Source organism: Idiotropiscis lumnitzeri, chromosome 15 (assembly GCF_059441095.1).
Source record: "Idiotropiscis lumnitzeri isolate Australia: NSW breed Sydney's pygmy pipehorse chromosome 15, RoL_Ilum_1.0, whole genome shotgun sequence".
NCBI lineage: Eukaryota > Metazoa > Chordata > Actinopteri > Syngnathiformes > Syngnathidae > Idiotropiscis > Idiotropiscis lumnitzeri.
Genome location: NC_142405.1, coordinates 1,982,651 through 2,003,032, shown reverse-complemented (window position 1 = coordinate 2,003,032; position 20,382 = coordinate 1,982,651). Strand labels below are relative to the sequence as shown.

The window sequence follows — 20,382 nt, the reverse complement described above, 5'->3', positions numbered from 1 at the left end:
GAGTGAACCATTTTCGGTTGCTTTCTGAGTCTTGTGCCCTCGTGAGTTCATTCAGTGCAAGAAGTGTCTTAGGAAATAAAGAGATTTGGACTTCAGTTCGTGTCCTAAAAAGTCAGTCAGTCTTTCAGCACACACAAAAAAAAAAGAAAAACACCATCCAGTCCACCTGCTATGTTTCCCCCCCCCCAACAATCCATACCTTGTAGCATTTTCTCTCTTAATTGCAACCATCCAGGAGCGCCTTTGCGGTATGTACAGATGTCTTTGTTATTTCTCTCGTGTGTTTGTGTAAAGCGTTGGTTGGTTCACTCAGGCCGTGGCTCGCCGTGGACTCGAAAGCGATACAAGCAAGTGTAGTCGGGATGTCCCCAGTTGGACAGCACCCGCAACTCCATGATTTGGAAAGTCTTCTCCGTGGGCTCCTGGAAGGTAAAAAGCGGCCAACATGGTTTGACTACAACAAACTGGGACTTTGTCAGAATAACAATAATCAAGTCTACATTTCTCTTCTCCCTTCACAAACACTTCAAAATGGCTATTGCATATTTTTTATTTATTTATTTATTTTTTTTAGCTCAAATTCTCCATACCATTGCCACAAATGACTGCTTTTACATGTCAACGTTTTTCTTGATGACACAAAAAAAAAAGAACCAATTAATCGCACAGCCCAACTCTAAACCAATTTGTCAAATTGAAATGACCTTAACAGGGAAGATTTGCAGTGATTCTCCATCTTCCTGGTAGGTGTAGTGACCAAGCAACTCGCCTTCTTCTTGGTACTCGTCATCCAGACCCTGCAGGGAGTACGACAAAAGAAAGAAAATCACTCACCTCACCATGTTTCTTTTTTAAATATACTGAATATTTCTTACAAAGACAGTGAAGTCGCGAGGGGCACTGCTGATGTTCCCAGTAGGGGACAGCACTTTGGGAATGTGTTCCAAGCAGAAGGACGTGGGCCGGATTCTCATGGAGAGCCGGATCACGAGGTAACCTTGCGTGCCTTTGAACGCCCAACAGTTGCCCGGGTACACGTCAGGCTGATGGGAGTCCAATCGTGAGCGTTACTAAAATATCCTTTGGGCTTCTGACATCGCCACGTGCGACCCACCTGGATGACAACGCGAGGGGACTGGGAGAAGTACCAGAGCGGGAGCCCGAACAGACTCATGAGGGCCGTCTTGGTCTCGTGCGTCTCTGAGCAGCGAGTGCTGAGGATGCTGCCGCCTGAATACACACATTTTGGAATAAAAATGCTTTGGGGTTCCGATGTATTAGGATGGCTTTAGAGGATCAGAAAGCATCGACACCATGCATGTCGCATGTACACCATCGCGAATCGACGTTACAGAGACATCCGATGTGCTCATTCCATAAGAGCCAGAGTACGGTAGCGGTACGGGTCGCTAGCAAGCTAATCCGTTGAGTGTTAACTCCTTACAGGCTGTTGGAATCTGCATGTGAGGGATATTTTTTCTTTCTTACCTCCAGACTCCAGGGCATAGTCCACCAGACCGGTCTTGTCTTGCGAGTAGAGCTTCAGCACATTCTGGGCAATTAATTTGACTTGCTGAGACAAAGAACACACAAAATTAATCAACAACCCATAAAAAAAAAAAATTTCAAATGACAGCGCAAGCTCCAAAGTTTGACAACATTTGTTTCATGACACTGGTCGACTTCCGGAAGTTCCACAGTCGCTCATTTTGAGGACAAACTACCTGTTCTGACAGGCACTCTGCAGACGCAGCGCTCTGCACCGTGCCGGTCACCGTGCCGACGATGGACGTGGCCTTGGACTCGGCGTCGCTGAGCGTCTGAACGCGGTTCAACTCCAGCTGTCGGGAAACGTTGCTCAGGATGCTGCGCTCCAGTGCGGCCAGCGACGCCCGCAGGTCAGGCGTGCTCGCGTAGCGCCGGGACAGCCACACGATCAGAGACTCGGGCAACTCGCCGTGTCCGTCTCCGGACGAGCCGCTGCCGAAAAACAGCGCTTGTAACTCCTTCCGTACTTGGGAGGAAACCTGAGACGACATCTGCAGAGAAGATCATGACAAGAAAATAGAGTTTTTATTTATTTTTTTTAATCTGCTGTTAAATCAGAATTGTATATCAGAGTAGGGATCAGCCCAAAAAAAATAATCATATGGGTCAGGCCCTAATTAAAATGGAACTTCTCAGGTGCTTGTTTTAAAATAATGCACCCAACTACTGTATGGTCATATGTAACGTCTTTCAAAATTGTGTCCATGCAGGGTGCATCTGTTCTAAGTGCTTTGCTGCCATCTTGTGGCACTTGGTATCAATTTTCAAGTCCCCAACCTCCACAGTAGAGGGGGTTCATGAAATAAATTACTGAGCAAATTGAGATGCAATGTCAATTTACGCAAATAATAAAAAAAATAATAATTTCATGGCCAGACCACCCTGTCTGACTATCCGACATGCATGTGTGCGGTCGTTTCGTCTCACCGTCTCCTGCAGCGAGTCCAACCGCTCACACTTGCCCTTGCACCCCATGACGCCCTGCAGGTCTTGCCGGACTCTCCCCAAGTCCAGCTCAAGTCTGTGCAGCTCAGCCTGCAACGCGTCGTGCTCCTCCTGCTTCACTCCCACACTGCGGCAACAAGGCAACCCACATTAGCGCTTCTCCTACCAAACTAAATCATTTCATCCGAATAAAATAATGTGTGTTGGAACCTGGAAGGAGGCGTGTCTCTTGCTGGAGCAACGACGACTTCTTCCATTTTCTCTTTGTCCAGTTCATATTGCTGCTGCTTCTGCTGCACCTCCTACAACGCAGGAAAATTAACGACAAACGATCAATTGCAGCAAAAAAGCTGCTCGTTGTAAATATGCAACAATTGAATGAAACGCAGCCATCGGGGCAGAAACCGAGGGTGCCTCCTTGGACCTTCGACAGGAGCGTACCTCAGTCTTGGCAGTCAGAGCGCCGAGCAGCAATTCCAACTCCGCCAAGCGTGTCGTTTGACTCCCTTGAAGCGCTTTCAGCTGCTCTTGGCTCTGCAGGGATGCCAACTGACCTTGTAAGCAACACGACTCTTCAAGTCACAACAGCAACATCATGTGCGTTACGTTACCTGCTCTCTGAGAGCACGGTCCTTTTTCAACTCTCCTCTCAGCACGCCCAGCCTTTGCTCCAGCAGCGACGACACCAACAATCCCAGAGTCTCCCCGTTGACTTTTTCCTTCAGGGTGGTGTACAGAGCCATTATGTCCGAGTAATGCTCCTCCTGCTTCTCGTCACTCTGCTGGACTTGCTGCCGCAGCAGATCTAGCCGGTGCTCCAGAGCTTCAAGGCGTTTCAAGTCCAAACTCGGAACTGCGGTTGGCTGAGGCCAGAGAGAGAAAAAAAAAAAAACACACCAGGGGATACATTTAGAGGACAATTCATGCTGGTGAATAATTTGTCGACATACCGGCATCTGTCCATGAGGATATTCTGAAACTGGAGCGGAGGCTGGCATCGAGTTGGACTGGTCTGTGATGGGCGCGGACGTCCGCCACTCGGTGAGGTTTATGGCTGGAAGGTAGCCAAGCAGGACAGCAGCGGACGGACCCCACAGCCACCAAGCTGGATGACAACAAAAGTTCAATACTAGAGCTCAACCATTTGGAAAAAGTTGCCTTCTCAATATTTGGAGTTTGCTTGGTCACGGAACAAATGAAACACGCTGCAGTGTTTGTATAAGTTTTGCACTCAAGAGAGAAATATTGGCGGAACGCAGCTTCTGATTTGCAGCGTTTTTTGATGAATGAAAAAATTTGTAAATAAGTTGATTGGCTCCTTTCTGACAAAGCTTCTTTGCCCGAAGCATTGTCATGCAGATTCTAAAAAGCCCCTTCCAAATTGTGTGTTGAATTTTTGTCAGCGATCCCGAGGGAGGCTTTGAACAACTCACCTAAAAGGAGCAGCAGCGGCAGAAAAAGCAGGAGGAGCTTCCAGAGTTTGGGAAGACATCTACAAGTCATACGTCGGCAAATTAGGCAAAGTGACAAGAACAGACATTCATTTCGAAAGATCAAGAGTGAAAAATCGAGATGATCGTGACGATGGTGCTCTTACCGTGTAAGAAAGAAGACGTTGAGTAGCGACATGAGGGACGCAAGATGGTACCAACCACTGGCAAGAAACCACAACAGACCCCGGCCTGCCTTCACTGCGGCCGGGTTGACATCAAAACATCATCGGAACGTCAGAACCGACAAGATGCCAGAGTGGCGAGACGACACGTGACCAACCTGGAGCGGCGAGGATCGTCCACAGCAGTGTGAGCAGTCTCTGTGTCAGCGTCCCGACGCCCGAGCCCAAAGCTTTAGCGCCTCTCGCCACATAATGACCCGGCTGGAGGAGGCAGTAACCTGGAAACGGAAGCAGCCATTAGTCGCCGCGCCATCAGCGTCATCGTCGTCTCGGCAAAGAGGAACGCCGGTCAACCTGTGTAAGCCAGAAGGCTCCACAGCGCCCCCGCCAGGCGCCAGGACCTGGACGACTGCGTGAGGAGGACGGTGTTTGTCTCAGAGTACTGCTTCCCTTTACAGTCATCACCTGCGTGCAGCAAAACCACGGCGAGCAAAATGAAAGCACGCACAAAAAAAATAAAAAATACTAAATAAAAACATGCATGAATTTACAAAAGATGTGGGAAAAAAATGAACTAGTAAACCAGCAAAAATAAAAGTATGTTTTGAAAAGCACAAAATAAATGCATGCGAATTGCACGAGCTGCTTTGAACGCAACACATCTTGTTGACAACAAACGCAACACTTGTTTGTTAAAGTGAAAGCACTTTTGCTGAGATTTGGGACAAATGGAAGTCAGGAAGCATTTGGAGTGATTCTTCAGATTCAATTTTTAAATATCAAACGCGAGCAGGTGGCGTATTGGGTTTGACTTTGGGGGTCCCAACGATATGACTTGGCGGTGAGCACGGCGTCGGCTAAACTCGTCATTTATCACTAATGAGTCAACAAGTTGCTGAGCAGTCAAAGCGGTTCACACAACCTCTGCAGAATGATCCAGACGAAGGTCACGCGGGTCACATTAACTCTGTCGATCAGCAGACAAAGGCGGCGCATGCGTGTGTGCGTGCTTACATAGGGAACCATTGAGATTGAGATGTGATGCGTCTTCTGTCACCAGATCTTTGACATTGATGCTCCCACAATAACTCGAGTGAGCTGAAACGCACAAAAAGCTCATTTGAATGTCACAATGAAAAAAACAAAATGAATGAAAGGACAATTAAAAAAAAAAAGTCCCTGAAAAATGCAATAAATCACAAATGTATCGAACGTACTTTCCTCCTTGAACTATCTTTTAACCTACTTTCAAATTAGGTGTGAGTCCTTGAACACAACACGCTCGATTTTCCAAGTCATCTTATGATGACACTCAAAAGAGAAACGGAGGCGCAGCAGAAGTCAAGAGGGCGGGACGAAGAGGACCTTGTGTTCACCAAGGGGTGTTACCTTGTACTTGAGAGTCCTGAGACTTGTCGCCCATCACCCTGCGCTTGAGTAGCCACATTTGGGACAAACTGGAGGACGCCGTTTGTCTCAAGGAGTCCGTACATGACGCAAAGACGCCTGCTGGAAGCAAGCGACCGAGACTTAGTCAAAACACACGCAGCAGCAGCAAGAGGGACAAGAAAAAAAAGAAATCACAGTAAAAATATGATTAAGGAAAGTGTTGGTTATGATTTCGTCTCATTAATGGCAAGAGGCTCCCTCTAGTGGTAAATGAGAGAATCACTGAATTAAACGTTCAAACCAGAGGGCCAATATTTGGAGGTGGTCCTCGTCGAAGCAACAATCAGTGATCCAAAATGCGTCTACCTCTTCCTTGCGTGCCGCTCGTGGTTCGTGTGTGCAGTCCGAGTACACTGCTGTAGAGCATCGTGAAGATGGACACAAACGGAGCCAGGACTTTTTTGCTCACGCGCACGCACGTATTTGACGCTGACGTGAGGACACCTGATGAGGGAAAACAAAATATTGCAACGTAATAAATCAACTTTCTCGCAGTGTCTTTTATGCAAGTTTCTTTTTCCGCACCTGTCTTGCTCTTCCGACTCCGGTCTCTGGAGTAAATATTGGTGAAAGGTGACAGCGAGTAGGTGAGGCCGTCCGTGCACTCTTCAGCGTGCGACGATGGCGATGACGGCGTCGGCGACGAGTGCGTGATGAGCGAGTCATTCATTTGCGAATGGTAGGAGCAGTCTTTACAGACGTAGCCGTTGGCGAGCGTCACGTGGGACTTGGAAGCGCTGACGTCGCCGTTGACGTTTGACGAACTTTGGTTGCTGTGGGACGTCCTGCCTGATGGGCGACACGCGACAACGTGTATTTCAACAAATGACACCACCGTGATATGCTTTCGACTCAATTTTTAATTAGCGTCTCAGTAATACGATAACTGTGACACGTTCATCTGTCATTTTGCGAACTGACCCCAGATGCCGTCGACAGTCGTGGTTGTGCTGGTAGTGATGGTGCGCTGTCTCAGGTGAGCCTGGTCCGTGGCGGTCGCGTGCAGGCCGGCATCAATCGCAGCGTTGCTTTCGTCCAACCTGGTGCTGCTGTTGATCGGAGTGCCGACGGCGGAGAAGCTCAGGTTCTTCCTCGGCGTGCCAGCTTGGCTCAGGGACAAAGATATGTTGGAGCCGGACTGCAGCTTTCTGCTATGCAGCGTCCTGGAAGAAAAAAAAAATATTATTAGGGTATGTTGTATAAATAAACTTATATTTTTGCTGTTCAAGAAAAGGGAGGGAACAAATATTAAAAAGAAAAATATATATATCTATTTTAAAGTCATTCCAGCCTGGCTTTACCTTTGCAGTAACTTGACCAAAGCGGTACCAGCATGCAGGTATGAAAACACTCACCGCGACTCTTTCCGGGTGTTATAGCTGCTCTGGCTCTGGGTGTGGTCCGTAAGGCTGTCGTTGCCATGGTGACCGGCAAAAGTTTGCAGACGTAGGCTCCGCCGTGACATCCTGGGCGACTCGTACACCGGAGCAATCTGGTGCTCCTTCTCAAACTCTAACGCTGCTGTAGAGTAGCTGGAACTGGCAAAACCAGAAGACAAGCACAAGAGAAAAAGAAATGAGGACACAGCCTGCACTTCGGAGAAGCCTTCCTTTTGACTGACTAAACCCAAACGGACCCGGGACAGACAGCATTGGCTGTGGCGGCATCGTTCACTGCAGCTGGCAGTTTTCCCAACAGGAAGTGAGTCACCCGCACAACAAAATGGAAAAAAACAAGACAACAGAGTCGGAAGCGTGTTCGCTTGGCGGTATAACTGACATCCTCAAAGCTCGCCAATTGACCAACAAAAGCAAAGCGGCGTGCACTGATCCAAAAGGCAGCGTGGACGTTGTCATGTGATGGATGCCACGGAACACGCTGCGCTGAGTCACAGGGCCACACCCCCCTGGCACAGCGCGGGAGGCACACACGCCAACACAAACAAACGCTCTAGTTGTTGCATCGGAAAGAATCTGGATGCACGACCAAGATTACAATTAATTTTCTCCAAAACAGACGTGCCACAAGAGCAAAACAAGCAAGCATCTCTGAGCAAATTCATCCAAATCACCGTCTAAGTTCGATTGAGGCCACCGGACCTCTTGGAGGACTCGACATTAGTGACAGATCGGCATGCTTTTTTCAGGGCCAATACCGATAACGATCATTAGTGGTCACGGAGGCCGATAAACTTGACTTAGTTTAAATGGCGTTCAGCACATGTTTATTAAACAAACTTTAGTGATATACAAAATGTGAAAGCTTTTTTTTTCATCTCATAATAATCAGCCCGGCCGGTAATCAGTCTATCACTACTCGACATGTAACATTTAAAACTGAGGAAACCTTAACGGATTACGTGTGAAACGTCTCCAACTGTGTCCGGTTGCCTCGATACAACTTTTATGGAATAAACAAGGAGGCATGCTTTGGCTCCAATAAATTAAATATTATTAAAATATTATTATTAAAATGTGAGCATTTAAGATCAGGCTCACTTTTGATTGACACAAAGTAGTTTTGTTTTTGTTTTTGATTCGTAAATCAAAATATCAAGTGGGAGACAGCGTCAGCTGTGTGGCCAATGAGTGCACGAGTGCACGTCCCGATCTAAAGCCTGAGGATTACACACCTCCTCCATCCAATTATGTGCTTTCGTGTTTACTCAGCATGCTGCTTGCAGCGTCAACAAACGTATACGGCTCACGTACCAAAGATAGTTGCGTACAAATATGAGGGTAGCACAAAACTGCAGATAAGCAGGCACCCGATCCTCAAGTGAGATGCTTTCGATCAAGCAACTCGTTGGTCACCTGACTGCACGCGACGGCCAGCAAGTAATTGTTTTCCACCTGTTCCGCGCCTCCATATCAACATGTCGGCCGCTCGCTCTCAGGGGGCTCAGACAGCCCACATCAGTGATAAAAATAGAAATTGCGATTTTAGAAGCAAGAGAAGAAGGACAGACACCCAGCACAGACTTCAAAGATGCTCGCAACCGGACAATCGGCTTCCAGGAATCTCTCCTTGCATAACGCCAGGTTTTGATACCCTTCCCACACGCAGTGGGCACTGCCGGTTGTCTTGCGTCACACACGCACACGACTGAGCAGACGGACTTGACTTGTTGGCTTTACTCAGGAATGAGATGGAGAGCGAAACAGGACGTTACGAACCACAAAGCTTTCTGAACGGTCCATTAGGAAATCAGTAGAGTTACTTTTTTTGTTTCAGAAGACAATAAAGTGGTGTCTTGACTTGCGAGCGCCTCATCACAACTTGGCAAATTTCATGCTGAGTTTCAAATTTAGACGTGCCTACAAAATCTTTGAGCAAGCCCCATGTCAGAAAAAATAAACACTTTTAGGCACCGTGCATGTGGGCAAGGAGAGCCACAGTCACAAATTAAATGGGACAAACTCACAAATGCTAAATGAGAACACTCACAAGGAGCAGGGAAAAGCAAAAATGTTCTCTTATGTAATAATACAACACAGAAGCGCTTCGCAATTTTTGGGGGGTCATTATCTTTGTCTTACATTGTATCAGGATCATGTGTTGGAATAAAATCATGAATTTTCCAATTTGAAAAGATCTAATGGAGCATCACAGTGCAATATTTCGTTATTGTCTCAACTCATTTCAATGGGCAAAGCTGATTGGATATGACACTAAAGTGAGTTAAGAACTTGTTCACTGAACAAATTAAACATCTAACAGTGCAGTCGATTCAGTCGGTTTGTAAATTAACCACCCGCAGTTGCATAAACGACAGCAGCAAAACCAGCTCGTCCACTCGGCTCAAACAATGAGTTCAATCCTCCCATGAGAAAGACAACAAGCGGGCGATTAGCACCAAAACAATACAAGTTGGTTTGCTGCCATGAAATGGACGTAACACCCACTCACATGCTGCCTTCGTCGCATATTGGGTGGGAAATCAAATTAAAAAAAAAAAAAAAACATTGCCATGATTTCACATCACGTACAATGCATACAATTCAGATTTCACACTTGCATCACAATTGAACATTAAAATATGATTCACAGCTCATGCAACACTTTATTCATGCAAAAGTTTGAACGTGGAACAAATGATTTCACGTGACAAAAAAAAAAAAAAAAAAACAGGGTTGGAATTAGAACAACCAGACTCAGAAATTCAACTCCAGTGTTGCCTCAGAAGCGGTGCTAAAACAAAGTTGCTCTTCATGCAAAGATGAATTGAATTGGCCTCATTTCAGTGATTGAATCACATTGATGGCATCTCCGAAAATGCCGCCCATGCAAAAATGACAAACATGGCGTACACAGAAACGAAAAGCATGTTTGAAAGCATTCTGCGGCGAACTGGGACAAGATGAGAAGAGCACGTCGAGCAATTCTTGCTTCTCAAGACTGAGAGCAAAATCCCCGTTGAGATCCAGAGAGTCGCGTTTACGCGCATTTGCGAAAGGAGAGACTTAATTTGGAGGGTTGCTGAATTGCCATCCAGCTCGGACTGGGCGGGGACAATTTGGCACAAATTTCCATCATTCCATCCCACAGACTTTTCGGTTTTCTCTGCCTGATTTTCCTTCGATCGCCGTCGTGGCTGATTTGTGACGAACACGCCGCATGCCATGAGGCCAAATGTCGGTTGGTGAAAGCGGCACGGGCCGCAACTGCCGGTGGTAATGCAATCGCACACACACGCGCACATACGCGCACAGAGACGCGACTGTTTGGGTTGCATTCCTCGCCGTCCGTCGCCGCGCCAAGCATGACTTGGATATTGACAAGATCACATTCGCACAAGACGTGAGGACTCACTGGGGGGGGCGGGGAATCGAAATGCAGCTTTTTGCAATAGGATTTTATTTACTCAGAAAACTTTTTTTTTTTTTAGCAAAATACTGACTGGCTTTTTTTCTGACTGCAATTTTAAGTACTGACAACCGTCCGTCCTCTCTTGGAGAAAAGAAAAACACGCAGCGGAGGCCCCACTGACCCACTTCCAGCATCATCAAATATGAAGAGTAACCGTGAGTGCATCAGTGCGCACCCCTGCTCCACTCTGCATGGGGAGGGGCAGGGGTGCGCACGACGGGGTGTGACAGTTTTGTCACTCGACCAGAAAGAGACACTTTCAATAAAGCTTGCAAATGTCCCGGCCTCCCAAAGATCAAATAGAAGCTTCCAGACTTTGGACGTTCGATTTATTAACAACTCCTATTTGCCAGTCGACGACAATGTCGTCAGAGGAGATTTGACGACTTGGTGGTCCTGCCGCCCGACGATTCAGCGCCATAAACGGGTCACCGTTCTTTCGACGTCTTTGAACAGATGGCCCAACGGTCTCGGACTGAACGGTACACATTTATGTTGCAGTCACGGCGGGAGACGCATATGAACACAACGGCCGCAGTAGGAAATGCAAATCGAGACGCAGCCACATAACAGCGGGTCTTTTGAAAAAATTCTGTTTCGAGTTTGTCCTTCTCAACCAGACACAAACTGTTTTTGCCTTAAAAAAAAATAATGCAGTACTTTATCATGTTCTGGTCTCCATTTTGGCAGCAGCAGAAAGTGCAGAAACGGTTTGTCTAATCCCGGATCAGGGCCACGTGTGAGACGGCGAGGTTCATTAATAGTTTCAAAAGGAACACCGTTAGCTTGTTTCAAGGCAAGTCTACCGGACATATTCAAAATGGCTACCTGCCCGGGTTGTCACTTTGCACAAACAAACCTGATAATGATTTATCTCAAGGGGGGGTGAGCGAGTTGTTATCCTGTAGCAGGTTAGCTCGACTATTTGTTCCACCAGAAGGGAGCGAATGGTGGCAATTTTATTTTATTTTCGCACCACGAAAAACAACTTCTCGAGGTTGTGCTTTCTTACTTAACAGAGGTCATGAAATAACAGGGCAGAACCACAAACAAAGACCACAAAACCCATCAAAACCAGAAACCCCGGAAGCTTTTCAGCGAAGGGAATTTGTGGAAGTTTCTAATCTGTCAAAGTCAGATAAAACCCAAACGCAACGCCGATAGCCGACGGAATGTTTCCTCTCCAAATAGCTTCACGACTGAATAAACAGCGGCCCGAGCGGAGCGGCTCGACTTGATCGGCAACAAGTTCTTCCGTTGTACCCGCGCTCGCACATGTCAGAGGTCTCACCTGAGGGAGTAGGTATAGCCGGTGTTCTCTGGAGCACACTGTGGCGGCGTGTATGTGTGCAGTTGGGAAAAATCCATGGTTATTCTTCTTTGTTTAGACTGCAAGAGTCAGGATGCAAGGGATCGGGTCAGCCCACGCTGACACGGTGCAAGGAGATTAGCACAAACTCGCTTCCATGCAAACACACGCACACCACAAACGCACGGCCCCGTTCAGCCTGTCTCTTTTGTTTTAAACCAAAAAAATGAACCCCTGGATAGACTTTACATACAAAACGGCGCAGATAAAGTTGCTGCCTGGATACAAAAACAAAGTCCGGTACAATCGCTGCAGTCGCTCTGTCGTTTCTGTTCAATAACGTCAGGAAGAACGACAGCTCAAGTAGGCCCGACACACTCTTTGACCAGGAACAACAATGACACTGTGATTGTGCCTGTTCTAACCTCTTCCTGCATGTTGCCGCCGGCCGCCCCCGTTGACCAAAATGAAAAACGGTTGTGTCCCTTCTGGTAGCGACTCACAGGCGAGCAGATCCTCTTACTTCCTCGATGCCGTCTCCGGGATGAAGCAACTACTTGTGCGAGCTCCGCACACAGGGAAGAGAATGTTATGAAACCAAGGGGTGGGGCCGAGGTTTTTTTTTTTTTTCTTTCAGGCAAACGGGCGGGAAAACACTGGCCAAGGAAGTTGCTCTTCTCACAGAGGAACCTGCATTCACAAGCTGGGTGAACACAATTGATTATAGCCAAGAATTTGTCACTAACTGCACGAGAGGCATAGAAATTCCATTTGTCCCCTGAGACATGTTTTAATTTAAAGCTGCAAAAAGTAAATGAGCTCACCAAGTCAAAGGGGGTGTTCACACAAACTTGTTGTTTTCAGTCACCTTAACTGACATACGTGACTTAAGATTTTAGTCAGAAAATATTAACGTAATAATTTCAATGATGAAAACGAGGATCAATCGGCCACTCCAGAAGTGATCAAATATAGTTTAGTTGTGATTTGTTGCATAATTAACACCCGTCAGGCCACAATGCCTTTTGTTAGCGTTGTTGTTTGGCTTAGACACAGACAGTGGAGAAGTTGCTGTTATTTTTTTCATTTGTTTTGACACTAAGCAACAAGTTGAATTACATGCGCCACCTACAGGTCGGAAGTGTAACAGCAACAACAAGAACTGTCGGGTTGTGGCTCTCAGTTGTTTCTTTTGTGGTGGACACGCTTTGTTAGCTTGGAATTTTAATCCAAGGTGATTTACGAAAACAGGTCAAGCTCAACGAGTACTGTTTTTCACCTTTAGCTGAGAAATATAATGCACAAGTTTTAAAACATTACACTTAAAGTCTCATGTTCACATTTTTGGAGACAGGGCCAGATGGACATTATTTTCAGTTACAAAAAAATGTTCTATTTCTGTGTTCGTATTCCTTTTGACACAATGTAAACCAATCTTCCTCACAATAAAGTTTTTTTGGTTTGTTTTTTACTCACGCTTTCTTGGAGATTTTCATTTTGTGTTGACACAAATCGCAAACAAACAGATGGCTGAATCCTGAAATCCCAACGCTCAAGTCTCATCTCATAATTGTTTCAAATCGGGACCCCTTGAGCCGAAAAGAGGGATAAGCTCGAGCAAAGATCCAAAAGCCAAGATTTGCTCTTTTTCCCCCAGACAATCTAATGCTGCAACTAAAACGACTTCTTCCCGTGCCAACCAAAGCACAACACAAATATTGCAGCATGCACATAAAGCTCCCCAAATTGCAGATTTTGCAGCTTTGCAAACCCTCGACACCATAAAGAGACAGGTTAAACAGTGCACATTCTTTCTCACTCTCTCTCTCACAGAGCCACACACGCACCCTCGCACTTGTGTTGAACATAAACGTGCAGCACGCCGACACACTGTCAAGTGTTGTGTGTCTGCTCTGTACGTCAGCTTTGCTCGCCCCTTTACGCCAAACCACCTGCGAGCCAGCAGGTGGCCTCAACAACGACAGCGCACCAAGCGTCAAAACGGCGACAGCACTCGAAGCGATTCGACCAGCTGCAAACGGCGACATGCAAGTCCGTTACATTCCCGCCGTGCTAAATTTAGAGACGTTTTTTTTTTTTTTTTTTGGGACGAGACACGCTGACTTCCAATCACAGAGGTTGTGCAGCGCAATTCTATTTCCATGCCGAGATTTGGATGTTTAATAAGCTCATTTTGGAGCGAGGATTTTATTCATATTTGTTTAAAAGTTAAGACGCTATCGTGCTTGTTCTCACGGCGTTTTGCACGTTACCGTGCCGTAACTTGCCCGTGTACTGCGAATCCATGTTCGGTATCATCATCATCATCCTACAGCGATCCCCAAACGGACAAAATCCACAGTTGACTGTCGACGCGTAAAATCTCCACCGGCGAAATTCCCGAAAAGAAAAAAAACGGAACCCAAAGCGTCGTTTTGGTTTGTGGCGCGACGCTGTGCTCCCGGACACGATCGAAAGTTGGGACACTGAAGTGAGTGAGTGTGTGTTGTTGTTTCCAAAATGGCTTCCCGGACGGACAAAGCCAAAAGGATGGCTGCTGTGATGCTGTGCGGCTGATCCTCCCACTCGGCACCGCCGCTTTAAATCCATTGGAGGAGCCAATGTGCGACTGACAGCTGCCGAGGCTGCACCGCGCTCGCCGGCGTACAGTTACATTTGGCGGCATTCGCTCGGACCAAGTTGCGTTCGGTTTCACACTTGCGGCGTTCAATCACGCAGCAGGCAGAGTTACACTTGCTAAGATAATCGCTCCATTGTGAGTTGACATGAGCCGGGCCCAGTGGCAGTCCTGACTTGAATGAAAAACGGGGCGAAAGCCCCTTTGCCACCCACATGCTTCACTATTTCATCCGCGGGTAGGCCCGAACAAATAATTTATCATTTTTGTAAAGTATTTTTTTTTACTTTTTTACCAGCACAACTTAGTTCAAGACATCACCCATAAAGGTTCCGTGTTGGATCCTGCTTAACATCTCAGCAAGAATACCCGCAGTCCTGATTCACTTTTAGTTGTTTATTAAATACACTGCGGGCGTTTGACACATAGGCGAAATGTGCATCGGAAAGAAAGAAATGATCTGTGTTCAGAGTCGTGATGTTCATTACGTTCAACAGTATGCTTCAAAAGTTCAGTGGTATCAGTGTTCAGTATCGGTGTGTAGTCAAGTGTGATTACTTGGTACTCTGTACTGTACAACTGTACTAACACTCCAAGTAGGTGACGTCAGAAACAGGCAGAAACGCGCGCTTGCTTTACTGCTCAAAGATGAAAGCATCAAGATAGTTCCCGTCCAGCCCGTTTCTCGTAACGACATTTTCGCAGGCTCAAAAGCCAATTATAGTACAAATATCCATTTGCCCCTGAAGTCATTTCCCACGCTTTGAACAAACGTTTGTCAAAAAAAAAACACATTGCGTTCAACTCGCAATTAGCTTGACAAACTTAAAAGTCGAGCACATTCAAGGCAACCAAACGTGGCAGTCATTTAAACGAACAACTGTCATTTTGGCATTAAGTCCTCAAATAACATTGAATATGAACAACGTAAAACTGAGCCGAACATTTTGAGCGAGCCAGGCTTAAAATTATAAAGCATCAAGTCCTGACGGCGCAGGTGAGCCTACTTCAAACAGAAAGAATTAAGTACTCACAAGTCGACTCCCCCGAGTGCTTGGCGATAATTCCTCTTTTATCCCGGTAGTCCGGTTTTGGCCCAAATCCGGCAAAGGTTTGTGAATGACACTCCCATCAACACAGAACTGTTCGACTGAGTACTGGTACAAACACTAACGTTCGACTCTCACGCACGCGCCCACATTTTCCGTTGGAAGCGAGACACCCCGTGTCACGCGCGTGGCACCATAAAACAAGACCACGAGTGCAAACGTGCGAGAGCACCACTCGCTGGAACACGCCGGAATTACAACAACACGAGGCTTATTCGTTCATGCGTTTTAATGCACTTTGTTTCCTTTGCCACGTTATTTTTATTTCCATTTCAATTTAAATTAAAAAAATTGTGTGAATGATCGTTTGTCTATTTGTGTCCTTTAAATGTCCGGCAACCAGTCCAGGGTTTACCCCACCTCTCGTCCAAAGTGATTTGACATCGGCTTCACCTTATCCACCACCTGAATGAAGACAACTGCTATAGAAAATGGATGAATTACATCAGCTGAAGCTCATTTTAATATTGAATTTATTACACAACTCCCAAGTCTATAAAATACATTAACACATTGTCTAGACTATTTTTATAGATAACAATTACAGATTATATCACATCATTACCAAGTATAAGATATTTGATATGATTTATTTGAGGCTGGCAGACGTATCCTCTGTCGTTCACTGAAAAAATATATTCACTCCCGTCAAACTGCTCAGTAAGATAGCGTAATATTGGTTATTTTTTTTCACAATGGTTAAAAATTAAATGGATTGAAATTAGATCAAAATCTCAGTGACGCCTAATGGCACACAACCGGTGAGGCATGGGACGGAGGGTGAAGCCCACCAAGGGCTTCAAATCCAGCTCGTCTTCAGAAATCCCAGGCGGAGGAGTGAAGCGGAAGTGCTGGAGGAGGGACGTGAAGAAGAGGAAGAGCTCCATCCGGGCCAGGCCCTCGCCCAGACACGCCCTGCGACCTGCGAAGATGACGCGCGTCAAACGTCTGGAAACGTTCAAGACTGTCCGTACGCTGAGAGCACCTGCAGAGAAGGGCAAGAAGGCATCCCTCTTGACGAAGTGACCCTCCTCATCCAGGAAGTGCGAAGGGTTAAAGGAATTTGGCGTCTCCCATTCGCTCTCATCGAGGAGGACGGAAGTCAGCAGAGGGAGGACGGTGGTCCCCTTTGGGTGAAAAAGTGGAAATGTAAAGCGGTGCTTACATGTTGCTCCCCAACAAAGCAACTCTGTCACGGTCCCAAAAAAGGAAGCACACCTTTTGGATGAAGTATCCTTGAAAGGTGACGTCGCGACTGGTTTGGTGCATGATGGACATGGGGACGATGTTTGCCAGCCGCTGCGTCTCGTGGATGACGGCGTTGACAAAAGGCAGGTCCTTGCGGTCCTCCGTTTGGACCCGTCTGTCTCCAACCACCCTGCTCAGCTCCTCATGGACTTGATCTGCACGGGAGATTTGATAAAAAAAATGTGAATGAATCTCTAGCCTGTAAGAACTCGAGCACGACTATCATGATGGGCACCTTGAATGTGAGGATACTTGGCCATGAAAAGCAGACTCCAGCCAAGCGTGTTGGCTGTGGTGTCGGTGCCCGCTCCGAACAAATTCAAAACACTGTTGATCAGATTTTCGTCGTGGTAGTGCAGCTTCTGGGTTTCGTGCTGCAGGAAAGAAAAAACATCTGTTGGAACCTCAACATATACAACATACAAAATCAGCTGCAAAATGTCACGGCTCACTAAGAGAAGCCAGGCCATAGCAATCGATGAGGCAGTCCAGTCATCCAAACTCCACCCTTGGATGCTGCTGCCTCGACTGCATCGGCCTGGCCGGCCTGCTGACCCGAAAATGATGTTCTATTTCCTGAGGTTAAGGCCTTTTTTGAGGATTATTATCTAATAAGTAAATAATCATAATGCTTGACCTTACACGTCACGAAATTTCAATTATAATATAGCGCCTTACCTCGAGATCGTTCATCCGTGAGCAGAAAACATCAACAAAGCCTCTACAAACATCCGGGTTGAGCGTCTTTTTCAGCTCGGCTATGATGTTTCTTGCATGCTGCTTGGTAATTTCCACGTTCTGCATCAAAGTCTTCCATGTTTTGAGATAAGGGCCCAGCCAGGGGAACATATTGTATAACTGTCAAAGAGAAAAAATAAAAATACTTATTGTTATTTGGGCGGCGGCGATAGTGATGTGCATTCTAAATCGAACTTTTTAAAGTAGTAGTAATATTTGAGGTACCACGATCACAGCCGTTCCAGACAAATAGATGGTCTCGTGGTCTCTCGCTATCATCTCTTGGAAAACCTTGTCATCATATTCAAACCTCTTTCCGAACATGATCGCCGAGATAATATTGGAAGCAGCGTAGCTAATACTCATTGCGTTGTCAAAAGCGTCACCTGTGAGAAATAAAAATGAAACCATCGTAAGGTTTTCATTACAATGTTCCCCCGTGACACATTCACAATGTGTTTCAAAAGTGTGTTTCAACAATTTAATTGTGCTTTCTATACCTTTGTGTTTCTCAAATTCCTCAAAGAGAAACTGACACTCCTCCGTGATTTTCTCCTCACTGAGCCTTTTGCCCATCCCGAAATCTCTCAACGTTGACAAGGTGAACCGTCTCATTTCCTTCCATGAATCCCCGTTGGCAAATATAATACCTGGAAGCAAGCGGCAACTGTTTCAACTGGGCTCAAAACCTTTTCCAGTTTAAGGTCATGTTTGTATGTGTAGTATTATTTCTGATCATTTTCTTTTATAAAATTGAGTTTTATTTTGCTGTTAAATGTTGGCTCACACAAGCACTTAATTCCTGTCTTTTCCGATTACATGTCACTCTTTTAAATTATTTTAGCAATTAGCACTGCTACTTGTCACCCCTTCTTGAAGTGTAATTTATTTGTCTCCATGGAGGCTGTTCTTATTCTTAGTGGCAATTCCACAACGCTTCTGATACGATTTTGATAGTAGCCACCTATAGCACGTTGCTAGCTAGCTAGCATGTGTGGCGGAAGTGGCACCCGCGTGTAGGCGGAGTAAACGTTAACTTGCGAGCATCAAACTCTGTTGTTAAGTTAGCGGGAAAAAAATAAAAATCTCAGATACTCAATTTTGCTATTCAATGTGCTTTATTAAGGTGCACAATGTGAATTTGTATTTGCCAAAACGTTTATTTCGAGTCTTGAGTAGTGGCGAACGATATGTTGATCGAGTGACGACTTGGACTTTTGACTGAACCTGTGTGCGATACAACTTTGGTTTACTAACAGTGCCACCTAGTGGTGGATTAGTTGCAAAAGTAATAGCGGAGCCCGCACTAGTCGAATATAGCTTTGACAAAGTTTTATAATTCTGTGTTTAGCAGTTCAGAAGTTCTAGAAAAGAAGCAGACCTCTCGGCAATCACGTGAATTGAAAAGATCCAGCGAAACTTCGAATGTCCTCGTTGCGTGTACAATTTCAATCTAGGCACATTTAAATGCGGGTAAAGTTGTCAAACGCTGTGTTATTTTTATTTATTTAGTTTAGTTTAGTTATGTACAGCGCATTGAGACGAACGTGGGTGAGAAAATTCACATGAATGCGGCTTTGCGTAACAGCGCCACCGTGCGATGAACTGGCCGCAAAATGTCACAGCTCGCATAACGAGGATTCAAGACTGTCTTGAAATTCTTTGTGGGATTGAGTGTAAAACCTCAAGAAAGTCCTTATACAAAGTATTAACGTAATTGTACAACCAATGTTTCTCTTTAAAAACAAATAAATTGAGGCGCAGTTGTTGTGCAATCACACTCCAATGGTTCAAGTCCATTTTCACTTGTGTAATATTATAGCCATGATGGATGGAAATTTAAGATTTTCATTACCATGTCCTTGGTTGAAATCGTAGAAGAGCGGATTCATTTCTCTCTCTCCGAACTCCTCGGCATGGTTGATGAGAGCCTCTTTGACGGTCTTGCTTCCGGCCAGGACCACCACTTTCTTGGGTCCCAAGTAGAGGGTGAAAACCGGTCCATGAATTTTGGACAGCTGCCAAAAAAAGTTGAGTTCAATTGAAATTTAATTCCTCTTTTCACTGCTTCCCAATCCAAAGGCTGTCAACTGTTTACCAAATGTGGAATGACTCTGTTGACAGTTCAGTTGAGTTCAGGACGGCATACTTTATTGTCCCAAAGGTAAACTCTGCTCTTTGCTCACATGCGTTATACTGTAAAGGAACTAACTCTAAATCTCTGCCTGAGAGAAGGTCCTCAAAAGAATTGCGGTTATTCTCTGTAATTTTGTGTATGTCCTAAATTTTGTTTTTACATCTGGCACCAATTTATTTTAACATTCTTGGCTTCTCAAGATGTCTTTGACAGTGAGATTTTTTTTTAAATACAAAAAGTAGCGTTTTATAATATAGTGATTTATTAAAACATACAATAATCCCAATTAAAATGAAGGTAACCAATAAAAAGTTTTTGTAGCTTCCTTATTCTCCTTTAAAGTGCTGGAATTCAATAAAACCAGACAAACAAGTTTCATTACATTGGCAATTTAAGACAATACAGTCAAACGCACTGGCTAGACAGAAAGAAAGAACGAAAGAGACCCTCACACTGAAAAATGACTCGTGCTGTCTCTTGAGATCCAACTGAAGCAGGTTACCGAGCAGGGGAAGCGGTCTGGGCCCCGGAGGTTCCAACCTGCGCTTGCTTCGCAAGCTCAAGCGGGTGTAGAGAAGGCGGCCGAGCAGCAAGCATGCCAAGGCCGATGACAAGGAGAGCAAAAAATGAGCCTGCAGGAGTTCTTCAAACATCTTCGAGCAGCCACCAACTCAAACAAACACAATCTCGGGTGCACGGTAAAAAAAAGTTGAAGGAGGAGCTGTCAAGTTCGACAATCGCAATGGGTGTGTTTTAGGAGCTAGTGCAACAAATCAG

At 45.7% G+C, this 20,382-nt stretch overlaps 2 protein-coding genes across 10 annotated transcripts; both read right to left on the bottom strand.

Moving 5' to 3' along the window:
• Positions 1 to 180: 180 nt before the first annotated feature.
• Positions 181 to 15,587, bottom strand: sun1b (Sad1 and UNC84 domain containing 1b). Of its 8 annotated transcripts, none has more exons than XM_088317322.1 (23): positions 12,161 to 12,310; positions 11,718 to 11,815; positions 6,913 to 7,095; positions 6,479 to 6,720; positions 6,083 to 6,346; positions 5,864 to 6,001; positions 5,498 to 5,617; positions 5,123 to 5,206; positions 4,463 to 4,573; positions 4,267 to 4,386; positions 4,091 to 4,184; positions 3,927 to 3,985; positions 3,444 to 3,598; positions 3,105 to 3,356; positions 2,935 to 3,027; positions 2,704 to 2,795; positions 2,476 to 2,620; positions 1,725 to 2,039; positions 1,489 to 1,573; positions 1,115 to 1,230; positions 876 to 1,043; positions 705 to 797; positions 181 to 422 (listed from the first exon to the last, which is right to left on the bottom strand). In XM_088317322.1, exons 1-23 carry the CDS (start codon positions 12,170 to 12,172, stop codon positions 306 to 308), a joined length of 3,156 nt encoding a protein of 1,051 aa, XP_088173448.1. In that variant the 5' UTR covers positions 12,173 to 12,310; the 3' UTR covers positions 181 to 305. The 8 variants fall into 8 exon arrangements, with proteins under 8 accessions (XP_088173448.1, XP_088173449.1, XP_088173452.1 ...); XM_088317323.1 differs by having other exon boundaries at positions 5,498 to 5,614; XM_088317326.1 differs by lacking the exons at positions 11,718 to 11,815; positions 12,161 to 12,310 and adding an exon at positions 15,408 to 15,587.
• Positions 15,588 to 15,918: 331 nt separating this feature from the next.
• Positions 15,919 to 20,276, bottom strand: LOC148322107 (cytochrome P450 2K1-like). 2 transcript variants are annotated; one of them, XM_088317329.1, is made up of 9 exons: positions 20,058 to 20,276; positions 19,324 to 19,486; positions 17,969 to 18,118; positions 17,694 to 17,854; positions 17,409 to 17,588; positions 16,966 to 17,104; positions 16,701 to 16,885; positions 16,468 to 16,609; positions 15,919 to 16,404 (listed from the first exon to the last, which is right to left on the bottom strand). In XM_088317329.1, the coding sequence occupies exons 1-9, from the start codon at positions 20,256 to 20,258 to the stop codon at positions 16,217 to 16,219; spliced, it is 1,509 nt and encodes a 502-aa protein (XP_088173455.1). In that variant the 5' UTR covers positions 20,259 to 20,276; the 3' UTR covers positions 15,919 to 16,216. The 2 variants fall into 2 exon arrangements, with proteins under 2 accessions (XP_088173455.1, XP_088173454.1); XM_088317328.1 differs by having other exon boundaries at positions 17,694 to 18,118.
• Positions 20,277 to 20,382: the final 106 nt, after the last annotated feature.